This window comes from Podarcis vaucheri (assembly GCF_965113315.1).
Source record: "Podarcis vaucheri genome assembly, chromosome: 6".
Taxonomy (NCBI): Eukaryota; Metazoa; Chordata; class Lepidosauria; order Squamata; family Lacertidae; genus Podarcis; species Podarcis vaucheri.
In genome coordinates, this window is record NC_138764.1 from 85712779 (window position 1) to 85725532 (window position 12754).

The 12754-nt window shown below is 44.4% G+C and overlaps 1 protein-coding gene across 2 annotated transcripts in view; it reads left to right on the plus strand.

Annotated features, from left to right (window-relative positions):
- Window positions 1-12754, plus strand: part of EYA2 (EYA transcriptional coactivator and phosphatase 2) — a 146325-nt gene that overhangs the window by 125434 nt on the left and 8137 nt on the right. For both annotated transcript variants that reach the window (XM_082226149.1, XM_082226150.1), the window contains exons 10-12: window positions 358-447; window positions 10794-10852; window positions 11698-11858. In XM_082226149.1, coding sequence (XP_082082275.1) covers window positions 358-447; window positions 10794-10852; window positions 11698-11858 — 310 coding nt within the window. The remainder of the gene's footprint in view (window positions 1-357; window positions 448-10793; window positions 10853-11697; window positions 11859-12754) is intronic.

Here is a 12754-nt window from a genome sequence, read left to right on the forward strand (position 1 = left end):
TGTATTTTGCTGCTTTGTAGGTTCTCCCAGACGGATTTGTTTGATTAACCTCACCATTCAATTACATGCCTCCACAGAAATCTGCAAAAAATTAGGGCAAGGCTTATAGAAATCCGTATTGTGCTGCCATGGTTTATAGGGGAGGGAGAGAGAGATGTAGGGGTATCCTTATATATATAAAGTTAAGATAGACAGGAACAGAGGAGGGAATAGCATTACATGTCCTAATTCTGGTGCAAGTTCTTACTTTTTTGTTTGTTTTTCCCAGTGTAGAGTTTCAGTATCATATGTTTTCTCAAAATTTAATCCCAAAATCCAAAGATATTAAAATGGTTGACAGCTTTTCCTTTCTAACAGGACACCACCACATCCGTCCGGATAGGCCTTATGATGGAAGAAATGATCTTCAACCTTGCAGATACTCACCTGTTTTTTAATGACCTCGAAGTAGGTATTGGTTTCCTTTCAATTTATACAGTACGTCCTTTTTTATCTACCCATTTTGGAAACATTTGTCCTTCTATAACCAAAGTTTTGTTACAGTGCAGTCCTGTGCAGGTCTACTCAGATGTAAGCCCCAGTGAGTTCAGTAGAACTGAACTCCTGGGTAAGTCTGTATAGGATTGCACATAATTGCAGTTAAAATGATATTTTGAGAGTATTTGAATCTGTCTTCTTTACGTTTTTCCTCCCTGGTTATTTGGCAGTGAAAGGAGGGTTATGGTCACAATTTTGTGTGTCTGTATTGCTAAATTTCAAGAATGAAGCCTTTGCTACCTGTGCCTCCTGGGGCTTCCTGTTTTATTGGTTATTCGTTAGTTAGTTTGGGGTGGAAATAAGCTGGCTCCTTCATGTGATCAGGACCCAATAATACAAAAGCAACACTCAAGTTGCAGCAGGTAAACCCAAATCATCATCAGCATAACATTAATAAATTGGTGAAGCTAAATTACCTGCAGAGCCAAGGGCCATGTATCAAACTAGCTTTGAGCCCACATAGCAAGAGCTAAATAGATGCAGATCAGTATCTCCTATTATTTTCCCCTCCCTCCCCATCATCTTCATCATTATCACAGCATTTGAAATAGCTGGACACTGTATGATAATAATCAGTGCTTTCTTTCTAAAAAAAATGTTTAGGCGTACTCTCGATTTCCTACCCATATTGAAATACTGCCCCTCAATGAAGCCAAACTTAGATTCACAAACTGTTTAGGGGTATCCGTACCCCTGCATTCCCTTCCCCCCAGAAAAAAGCAGTGACAATAATAAATAATACAGGCTCTGCCAGCAGTCTTATTTATTAGGGATGAAAGTAAAAGGGGGAAAGCATTAAAGAAGTGTCAGCCTGACTCCTTCTGAACAGCCACCATCACTTTTTGCTCATTCAGAAAAGAAGCCAATCTTTTTTGTTCTCTGTTTTCTACAACGTTTCGCCCATTTGAGACCCATAGGTTTCTACTGAGCAGGGACCACCTGGAAGCACATCACGAGCTGCAGCTAATGCATTCATCTCAGCTGCATGCGGTTCTTGTTTTCATACATGCTGTGGTGAAAGAGAAGCCGTGTCTCATGAGCATGTGGCACTTGCCTCTGAGATATACTTGTTCAATAATGGCTAGACCCAATTACAAAAAACCACTCGTCTGTCAGGAGGAATGAAAAGGGACTAGGCACCACCAGATTGTGGAAACCACAATCTCTACTGGGCCTTCTTGTTTCATGATCCCACGTTGCCAAAGCTGCAGCCAAAAATCTGGGCCTCTTGTGATTCTAACAAGAGGCTACAGACCACCCAAAAGCATCTGAGGATTAGCATATGTGCTGTCAATTCCTCACCACGAGGCAAGCAAGGGCTTGTTTCATATTAGAAGACACACCATTGCAAGCAGGGAGGGCAAAAGTAAAGCCCTGGTGGATCAGACCATTGGTCCATCCATCTCAGGATCCCTTTTTCCACAGTGGCCAATCACATGCCTCTGGGAAGCCTGCAAGCGAGACATGAAGGCAATAACTCTCTCCTGTGGCTGCTCCCACCAAGTAGGATTCAGTGGCATATTGACTCTGAACCTGGAGGCCCCAGCCACTGATAGACTTCATAAGCTAGAGGACATTACCACGTCTTGTGGCATCAAGTTCCGCAAATTAACTGCATGCTGTGTGAAGATGTACTTATTATTGTCTGCCCTAAATCTGTTGCCAATCAGTTGTACTGGATGACCCTGATTTTTAGTGCTATGAGACAGGGAGGGAAAACTTCTACCTAACCACCTGAACGTTTGTACCTCTTTATTTCCCATCCCACATAAGAGAACAGTAATTTTGGGTTTCTTGGCCTGCTGCAGTTCAAAAAGCAAGAATTCTACAACCCAAAGAACCAAAGCCATGTGAATTGCATAAATTTAAGTAACAGCATGTGAATGGCATAAATTATGTAAACATTATTGATCTGAGTAAATGGGTCTGGTGTCACCTTGCAGAAAACGGGACAATACTATGTCCTGCTTTATAAAAATGTGGGAGGGCAAATGGTGCCCTTGGGATTCTGGAAGGCATTTGGGACTGACTGTCTACATAAGTACTCAGAAGTAAGTCCTACTAAGTTCATTGGGACTTGCTCTCAGGTAAATGTGTATAGGATTGCAGACCGAGATCTTAGCAGTTACAGCCTTCATCTTTTTAAGGCTGTTTTTTAAGGATTTGTCTTTTTAAATATACTTCAAGCAAACCAAAAGCTTGAAATCTGTTTGGTGCAAGGATCCAAATTCTGTTTGCAATTTGATTACGGAATGGACCCTGACTAAGGAAAGTGTGTATTGCCCCATGGCAAACCAGCAATTGCAGTGCTAAAAATATGCTTAGTTTAGCCAGCTAGACAGAGCAGTTTGCATTAGTTTGTGGCTGAGATGTCCTTAGACAACACAGCACTGGCTCAAGGAGGCTAGTATAGAAAAAAAACAAAAAACCACAACTCTCTCTTCTCATGATGGAATGGTTATTTGCCTGAGCAAACCCTGTGTTATAAGAATTGGAGTCTGATTTCTGAGAGTGTCAAAGGTGGCAGTTGTGCAAAGTTAAATATGCATAAATGCTGAAGGAGTGTTCAGGTGCTTATGATTTGTGTGTTCAACGTTGCATTTGCTCCCCAGAGCACAAGATGGTACTTCACACTGAAAAATTCTCAGGGAAGGTGAGGCAGGCAGGGGACAGAGAAAGTAACCGACTCACAAGCCCCTTTGCCCCCTTGCTCACTGAGGGAATTTCTCATGCAAGGTGGAGTTTGGTATGTCCAAAGCAGTGCTGTGTTGGAAGACAAGATGCTTGTAAATCGAAGAGAGATCGCAGCTACTCTTTCTTTAAATAACATCCATTGCCATGGAGTTTCAGAAAGCAAATCATCTATACCTTTGAAAGAACCATTATACCACTTTAACAGTCATAGCGTCCCGTCCCCGTCCCCCCGAGAACCCTGAAAATGTAGCTTGTTCAGAGGAGTGGGGGAAAGCTTCCTTTTTGCTGAGGGAAGCTCCCATACGATGCTAAATAGCAGCTTCATTCCAACTGAATGGCCTTCTATCAGTCATCCATACTGATTTTGCACAGAAGAAGAGAGTTATCCCCCTAAATTGTTGTGAAAGACCCTGGCCCATTGTTGTCAACTTGTACCTGTTCTCCGCAGCCACTCTATTCAGCAGTTCACTTACATCCCTCCTCGCTTGGACTCCTACATTTTCTTCATCTAATAACATTCTTCTCTTATACCCTTTCCATTCCTGCTTTGAGATTTTGTTTTTGCTTGTAATCATAATTGATTTCTAATGTCCTTGAAAATCACCCCTGGCCCTTACCTTTCCCTCCTCCACTCTTGAACATCGCTATCTTCACTAGGCATGCTAGGAATTGCTGGTGCTGGCATTGACTGGACCAGTCAGAGGGTGGAGCTAATGGGAGCAAAACCAGGAGGCACTGGACCAGGCTTGAAAGTGGTCCAAAGTCCCCAAGTCCACTTTTAGAGAAACAGCGCTCTTAAGCATTTAACCAGGGACGCGAGTGGTGCTGTGGGTTAAACCACAGAGCCTAGGACTTGCCGATCAGAAGGTCGGCGGTTCGAACCCCCGCGACGGGGTGAGCTCCTGTTGCTCGGCCCCTGCTCCTGCCAACCTAGCAGTTCAAAAGCGCATCAAAGTGCAAGTAGATAAATAGGTACCACTCCGGCGGGAAGGTAAACGGCGTTTCCGTGCACTACTCTGGTTCGCCAGAAGCGGCTTAGTCATGCTGGCCACATGACCCGGAAGCTGTACGCCGGCTCCCTCCGCCAATAAAGCGAGATGAGCGCCGCAACCCGAGTCGGCCACGACTGGACCTAATGGTCAAGGGTCCCTTTAAGCATTTAACATGAAACGATATAAAATGTTCAGAAGAAAATGCCAATAAAATTAAAAATAGGCTCAATTATCAAAATATCTACATTTAAAAACAAATACACGTCATAAAATGGCATGTCTTCTGGGTAGGCTTTCCTGAACAAAGCAGTTTCCAGAAGGCACCAGTAACAGGAAAAACAGACACAGCTGGCTAATATTAGAGTGTAGGTGCTGCTACACTAAAGGATCGGTTCCTTGCTAGCGCAGACCAAACATTAAGTGGCACTTGTAAAAGTTCCAGTTGCACAGAACAGAAGAGTTGAGTGGGCGGGTATGGAGCCACTTTTTCTTGATCAATACTGCTCCTTCCTGGTGCTTTTTCTCTGCTTAAAGGAAATAAATATGTTTCCTGTGCAGGAAGAAATGTCCCTGGGAGAGGTACTTGGATCCGGGGGGGGGGGGACAGGTAATAGAGAAAGGTTCGAGCAGCCCCTCCTCTGCCACAGATGCAGTCACGTTTGTAGCTTCTGTGTAAAAAGACAATGCCAGGACTGCATCTCTGTCATCTAGTCTAGCTGGCCTAAAGAAATGCAGAGATAGAGAGTCAGTGAAAGAGAGGGATGTAGAAAAGCAAGCAGAGGGAATTGTGCCCTGTTTGATTCTGCCAGAGTTGCAGTATGTTGTAGCACCATCAAGTGGTATATGAGGAGGTAAGCAAGACTAGATAACCCAAAACTGAATTGGTCCAGCAGGCTCATTTGAAGGTTAGCATGTAAATAAGATGCATTCATGAGGCTGGAGGAGTAGCGAGACCAAGAGGGTCAGGGAGGTGTAAATTTTGTTCACGTTAGTCCCTGGTTCAAGCTAACCTCTTGCTTTTCCATTCCTATGGAAAGTGGGAAGTTCTACCGAGTGTGATGTAATCCCTGAACACATTGTGGATGCTTTGATGTGCTTTGCTCCTGGTTGTGCAATTGTATTGGCACTTTTAACATCCATGTTCATGGAATTATATCAACTGGGCATTCTGAAACTTAAGTCCGTTTGCCCTGTTGGAGAAGCATTTAAAGAACTGCATATCCAAAGCAATGCTTTAAATTAGCAGCCCAAATTCTCAAGCACATTAACATGTTGATCTGTTAGAGTAAAGTTTACTTGGACAGTGAAATCATATTTATAGGAGAGCCAACCAATGTTCATATTGTAAGATATGGGCTTTTGAGGGGGGCGGGACAGTCATTCTGTCTAAGGCTGAGATGTCCAGAAAAGAAATAAAAAACTGTATTTGAACAAGGAACATACACATTTTAATCAGAGCACCAAAGTAACTTTGTAAATTACTTTTATTTCTATTTCCAAATGTCTGTAGTATCAGGGTGGGTATGGGTGGGTGTGGGTGGGTATGCATTCAAATTCCATACTGGCTAGAAAATTACAATACTAGGAATGAAACTGCAGTGACATTTGCAAGCATAAGTCCTAAGGGGCAGAATACAAGAATTTTGGCTTCTTCTTTTTTTTGGACAACTTACAAAATCACAATCCTATCTTCTAACTTCTGGAGCCCATAAAATCCAGAATTTCCCTTGCGAGCCTGCCATCTCCTGTTGGCTTATTTATAGATACCGATTCGCATTTGATCACCAGAGAGAGATGATCTAAACATTACAGCACCATAGCAATTGCTCTCGGAGACTACAAGTAGTGCTTGTGGTTTATTTTAATTACCCACATGGCCTGTAAGAGGCACAGCAATCACAGATCCCTATGAGATCTCAGCATATCAGTTAAAGCCAACAGATGTGGAGCCTGGTCTTGGAAATGTCCTCATTACCAAACTTTATTCAAGCCAAACTGGAGCCTCATGTTGAGCCACCCAGATGTTCACATCCTCCTCGTTGCTCACCAAGGTCTCAAAAGCAAAATCTGCAAGAATGAAAAATTAGTCTGGTAACCAAGTACTGTAGTAAAATATGGTCTACATTCTTGCCTTGTCCAGCTTTGCTGTGTTTTACCCAGTAACATGATAGTGTCGGTCGGCAACGGACTATGAGGTAGTGTCTCACTAAGTGTCATGGTATTTTATTAAGTCAGAAATGTGATCGCTACTGTTGTCAAACTTTAGCATACAGAACAATTCATTCACAAATGAGAAAAGCAGATTCCCCCCCCCCCTACAAATGCCTTTCCCCTGACATAATTGCGCTGCGCAGTGCAACTCAAGTTGAGTGGGCTGCGACAATATTATTCCAGCGTGGCTTTTCACAATCCGCATGCACGGCTGAGAATGTTTTTAGCATTCTGGAAAGGCATGCGAGTGTGCCAGCAGAAATGTGCTTTTAATTTTGTTTTCTCGGGCCATGTTTGTAGAGTCAGCCCTCACTTAAAATGCAGCCTGAAAAGTGACTAAGGAAGGAAGGAACTATAGATATTACTATCAGCATGGAATTGGCATATCAGATTCGCCTTCAGCAAAAGTCTGGCTTGTAACGCACACAAGCGAGCGAAAGCAGGATCTGTGTCTCTGCCGTGATGGTCCTTGGTTTTTTAAGGAACGTCAAGGTAGTTTAAAGAAACACACCTGTAAATGTGCATGGGTTGAATCCCATGTTTGTATCGTGTAAGGATCCTGGGCTTGGGACAGGTCTCAATCTGGAGCCTCAGTAAAGCAGCCTTGGGCACCTTATCGCCTGTTCCACCAGTGTACTGGGTTTTTGGCAACCATGGCCAACCTCTGGGTATGAAGGATGCTGTGAAGGCTGCAGTATCAGCCTACCTGAATCTACCAGGCCCTGTAAAGTCTAGATTTCAGAATCAGCTCCTTATTCTGAGCAACCCATCAGTGAAAATAGCAGTGCAGCATCTGGGTGCTTCACCCAGCGGCAGAGGAAGCCACTCGGGCACCTGGGGTGGTGTGCCCAGGGGCGGGGCGAGCCACTCATAGGGGCAGGGCACACCACGGGGCCTCTGGAGTCTGCCTGCCTCCTCCCACTCAGCTGCCCTTCAGCTGGGGGGGAGGCAGTGGGCAGACCGTTTGGGTGCGCGCCCAAGCCACCTGTCCCAGGAGAGACGTGTGGCTCTGGCGCATTGCAGGCCCCACGGTGAGTGCCGCCCGGCATTTTGTCACTCCCCTCAGTGGTGACACCCAGGGTGACCCGCACGCACCACACCCCTTCCTCCGCCCCTGGCTTCACCTCACCCATCTTGCCCTGCCCATCTCACTGTCTTCTTTGGACTCTGCCTTTGGCCTTCTTCTGTGCCCTTGCCTTTGGCCCCTCAGATCCTGATCTGTCTTTCCAAAACAGAACAGCGTACAAAGAGCCCTACTTGATCACGCCAAAGGCCTATCTAGTGCAGAATCATGTCTCCCACAGCAGCCAATCAAATGTCTCTGCAAAGTCCACAAGTTGGACATGAGGGAAATGGCCCTCTTGCACTCATGATCCCTAGCACCTGAGATTTAGAAGCATCTTGCCTCTGATCTTGGAGGTGTAGTATATAGCCATAATCTCTTCGCTCACCTATAACTATGCTGGACCATTTGGATCCTTTACGTTAGGCCCAACACTGGCATGGGGGTTGGCTAGATGACCGTCGGGTGACCCTTCCAACTCTACAACTCAATGAGCTTCCTTCCTGATGCAAACAACAGCTTCACAAGGCTATTTCCGTCAAGAAAAGTTAATATTTCTTCACCTGCTCTGCGCCAAATGCTTCTCAGTGTTTTTATTTAAAAACTGATCACCTTAAATGCAGTTAGCATAGTGTGTAGTTTTGCCATCACCCACCCTACTCATTAAATGTTACTCAGTAAAAGCCTTCCTCCCTTGAAGCTTTTGCAACTCTGTGAAAATACCAAGTCAATGTGATAGTTTTGGGGTGGGGTAAGAGGGGGTAGCGGAAGCAACTTTCTGATTTGCATGTACACTCACTGCAGCATGATTTTTTTGTTTCTGCCCTGCGAGGGTCACAGAAGGAAGCTTCCTGACTCTTTAGGAATTTGGAATGTCAAACCAAATAAAGAAACCATTAAAATAACATAGTTAAAGTTTTTGAGGTTGAGGCCTCCTCCACTCAGACAATAAAGAACTTGGAAGATAAGGTTTTAGAGTGCATATTTCACAGTGGCTGAACTCCAAGTCCGTTATCTACCAAGATGGGCTTTGGTTGCTTTTCTCCTCCAAAGTTTTTGTATAACTTTATAGGCATGCACAAATAATAAGGTTGATAGCTGTAGTGTTTTTCTGTCACAATTTCCTCTGTGCTCAGCAAGTAGAAATGATCATCCCCTAAGAGTTCTTGGCAGGCCCCTGTTCCTGGTTCCTTAAGTTTTTTTGTATTGACACAGTTCGAAGGTGCTGAACTCTGCCAATTAGCATGGAATAATCGTCATCCTCAAGTTCTGCACTTATCATCACTACCCTGTTTTTCTTCTTCTTCCAGTCATTGATAAACAACAGCCAATGCTATGAATGACATATCAGCACATTTGTTTGGTGGTGTAAAAATTATTGTGGCTGAGCATTCCTCTCTTAGGCAGATTGCTAACTAACAGCTTGGTGATAAGAACATAAGAACCAGCTGGATCCAACCAGTGGCCCATTAGTCCAACATCCTGTTCTCATAGTGGTGAACCACATGTCTATAGGAAGCCTATAGAACCTGAGTGCAACAACACTGATGAATTAGTGGTTCTTCATTAGTAGGTTAGGAGATGGAGTTTGCTTGATTGTTTTGAAGATAATAGCCACCAGAGATTGGGAAATATGGTGCAAAAGCTAATAAGGTGGGATACAGAGTGTGCACCTGTTTGCTGAAGGCTGTTCGTTGCATGTGCGTTGCAAGACCCCAGGTCTATCCATATGAAGCTACCCGGACCCTGAGATCATCTTCTGAGGTCCTCCTTCATGTGCCTCCTCCTCGAGAGGTCCGGAGGGTGGCAACATGAGAACGGGGCCTTCTCTGCAGTGGCTCCCCATCTGTGGAATGCTCTCCCCAGGGAAGTTTGCCTTTAGGCGCCAGGCAAAAACATTCCTTTTTAAGCAGGCCTTTGGTTGATTTGAGACATCCTGTGCCCTTTTAAAATGTGGGTTTTTGGGGGGGGGATGGGGGCTATTGGGTTGTTGTTTTTATTTTGATTATATAGTTTGTGGTCTTATATTCTGGTTTTGTTCTGTGAACCACCCTGAGACCTTTGGGTATAGGGCGGTATATAAATTCAATAAATCATCATCATCATCTAGTGTGGAGCAGCAGATCAGCTGCCTTGTAGGAGTGCCTGCTGTTTGCTTTCAATTATATTTTTGTAAGGAAATTTTTGTTTCCGTGCGCTGCTCTGGTTCACCAGAAACGGCTTAGTCATGCTGGCCACATGACCCGGAAGCTGTCTGCGGACAAACGCCAGCTCCCTCAGTCCATAGAGCGAGATGAACTCGCAACCCCAGAGTCGTCCGCGACTGGACCTAATGGTCAGGGGTACCGGTACCTTTACAGAAAGCAAATGCTATAAAAATGCCACAGACCTTGGCTGTGTATACATCATACATTTAAAGCACATTCATGACAACAGTCCTGGCCGCTGTGGTTTACCCCTCACAAAGCTGTCATTCCTAGATCCCTTAGCATACTACAGTTGCTATGGGGGGGGTGCTTTAAAATGTATGTTGTGTACACTGCCCTCCTCTATTTTCTTATATTGAGTAAGCCAAGTCCAGGTAACATTCCCCCTGAAACTTCTCACCACGTTCAGAAGTGAGACACATGTAACAATACCATTATTGGAAAGAGATACAGTGGTACCTCAGGATAAGTACTTAATTCGTTCTGGAGGTCCGTTCTTAACCTGAAACTGTTCTTAACCTGAATCACCACTTTAGCTAATGGGGCCTCCCGCTGCTGCCGCCACACAATTTCTGTTCTCATCCTGAAGCAAAGTTCTTAACCCGAGGTACTATTTCTGGGTTAGCAGAGTCTGTAACCTGAAGCATATGTAACCTGAGGTACCACTGTATATATGTTGGTGTTGGTCTCCTTTTCCTTGGAACCTTGTTCTCTCTAAAGAAGGAAGTTTGTAGGTTTAGGCATAGAAACGATGAATGGTGCTGTCCTCCTGAAAGACAATTATGTTTCTTTGCATGTTTCAACACTGCCTGGAATGAATAGGAAACAATTTACCCTTAGGTGGGTAACCGAGTTGTATGAGTGACCTTATTGTCTGTGAGAATTGCTGTGTTTAACCGCATATAACTCGTGTTCTGGGAATGTGGCATCTGACTGAAATGTTGCTTGTAATGTGATTACTATAATTGACCAGAAATTGTTGGGGGAATCTTTCCTCAGCATGGTTTCTGTTGCACAAAATCTCTCCATTGTTGTTTTTACAAAGCAATACTCATTTCCTGGCTGATTGTTTTTGGAAATGGTTTTCAGGATTGTGACCAGATACACATAGATGATGTGTCATCAGACGACAATGGGCAAGATTTAAGGTAAGGCGACTGTGTTGCAGCATGCAGTGTAACTAGTCCCCCAGCTATTTATGGATACTTGGAGAATAGCCAATGACATATCCTGGAGGCTGTTTGATTTAGCCATTTTTTCTTTGATCTGGCCAGTTTTTCTGCTCTATGGGGAGAGTGCAGTTATCTCATTATTGTATTTTCAAGCAGTTATCTAGTACCAGAAGTTTCAGAGAAGAGTTAAATGCACCTGACACTTGACAAAGGGGTGCATCTCTTATCTTCACATTAATTTTCCAACAATCAAACCATATGCATGTGACCCCATTCCTTCACCATTGGGGCCCAAGTTCCCATTGGGCAAAGGGAATATAGGGAATATTTGTCATTGGGGCCAACCCATTGATGGGGCCACCAAAAAGCCAAGTTGCTTTAAATTGATTTAGGACCATATATGCAGTAGCCTCAGAACTGCAGTGCAGTTATTCCCTGCTTTCACAAACTGCTTGCTCAGACACCCTTAATCCTGTGGGGACTTGCAAAGGCCGACTTCCAGGTGGACCATTCATTGCCTTTATCTTATGTTTCGTTTCATCAGCATGTTGATAAAAGCATATGGTAACTAGCTGAGAGTTTGAGTCAATAGATGACCCTTTTCAGTGAGCGAATGTACATCAACTGATATCTCTATACCATAGGCAGAGAGGACAAAATTACAGGGCAAATGGGGAAGGACACTTTCTTTTCATCGTCCACTGACTCTAGTTTAGCCAGAAGTCTGGAGCATGTCTTCCTCTTGTCTAGTTTATCCGTCCTAATGGGAAGCGTAGGTTATAATTTCACTCCTTTCCCCTCTCCTCCTTCCTTTGCCACAGCACATATAATTTCTCAGCAGATGGCTTTCACAGTTCAACCGCTGGAGCAAATCTTTGTCTGGGCTCGGGAGTTCACGGGGGAGTTGATTGGATGAGGAAATTAGCATTCCGCTACCGGCGGGTGAAAGAACTTTACAACACCTACAAAAACAATGTCGGCGGTAAGTGTCTCCCCAACCCATCAGGGAAGGCTCCTTTGCATCCTTGTTAAGACTCTTGCCTTCCTGTTCTTCAGAGCAGATGCAGAGAACGGCTTGCATATTTTGCAATTTAGAGACGTGGAAGTACCAAAAAAAAGTGGGGGGGGGATGTTGGTGAGAGATCACGGTGACCTTCCTCTGACCTGGTACCTTCCAGATGTTTTGTACAATGGATCCCACCATTGGACATGCTGGCTGAGGCTGATGGGGTTTGTAGTCCAACAGCATTTGAAGGGCAGCAGGTTGGGGGCAGCTGGGTCACACGATGGGCTGATCTTATAAGGGTAGCCTTGTCATGGAGCAAAATACTGGGGTCGTTATTGCTCTTGACCCCACTCCCAGTCCTGCTTTTATTATATGTTGAAGGTGGAGAGATACTATTGCTAGGTCTACATTGCCTGGTTTAAGTTGGCTGGTGAGCAGTTTAAAGGGCCTGTATTCTTGAGATAGCTCAGTTGATAGAGCTTGAGACTCTTCATCTCAGGGTCATGGGTTGAAGCCCCACATTGGGCAAAAGATTTCTGCATTGCAGAGGGTTGTACTAGATGATCCTGGTGGTCTCTTCCGATGCTACAATTCTATGATCTATGATTCTGTGAGTGTGAGCGCTAGGAAAGACTTCTACTTAAGATCTTAGAGAACTGGTCTTGGGTTTCACACTCATACACAGACATGTACACACAGATGCATTCCCTTCCTCCATCAGCACCAACTTGCTTGGGATCTTCGCGGAGCAGCTCCAGAGGGGAATCTGCTAGTGGGGAATGTTTCCATTATATACTGCTTTTAGTCATTGGTGTTTATCAATTCATACAGAAAAGCAGTTATCTGCCTCAGCAGCAGCAGCAGCCCACTGT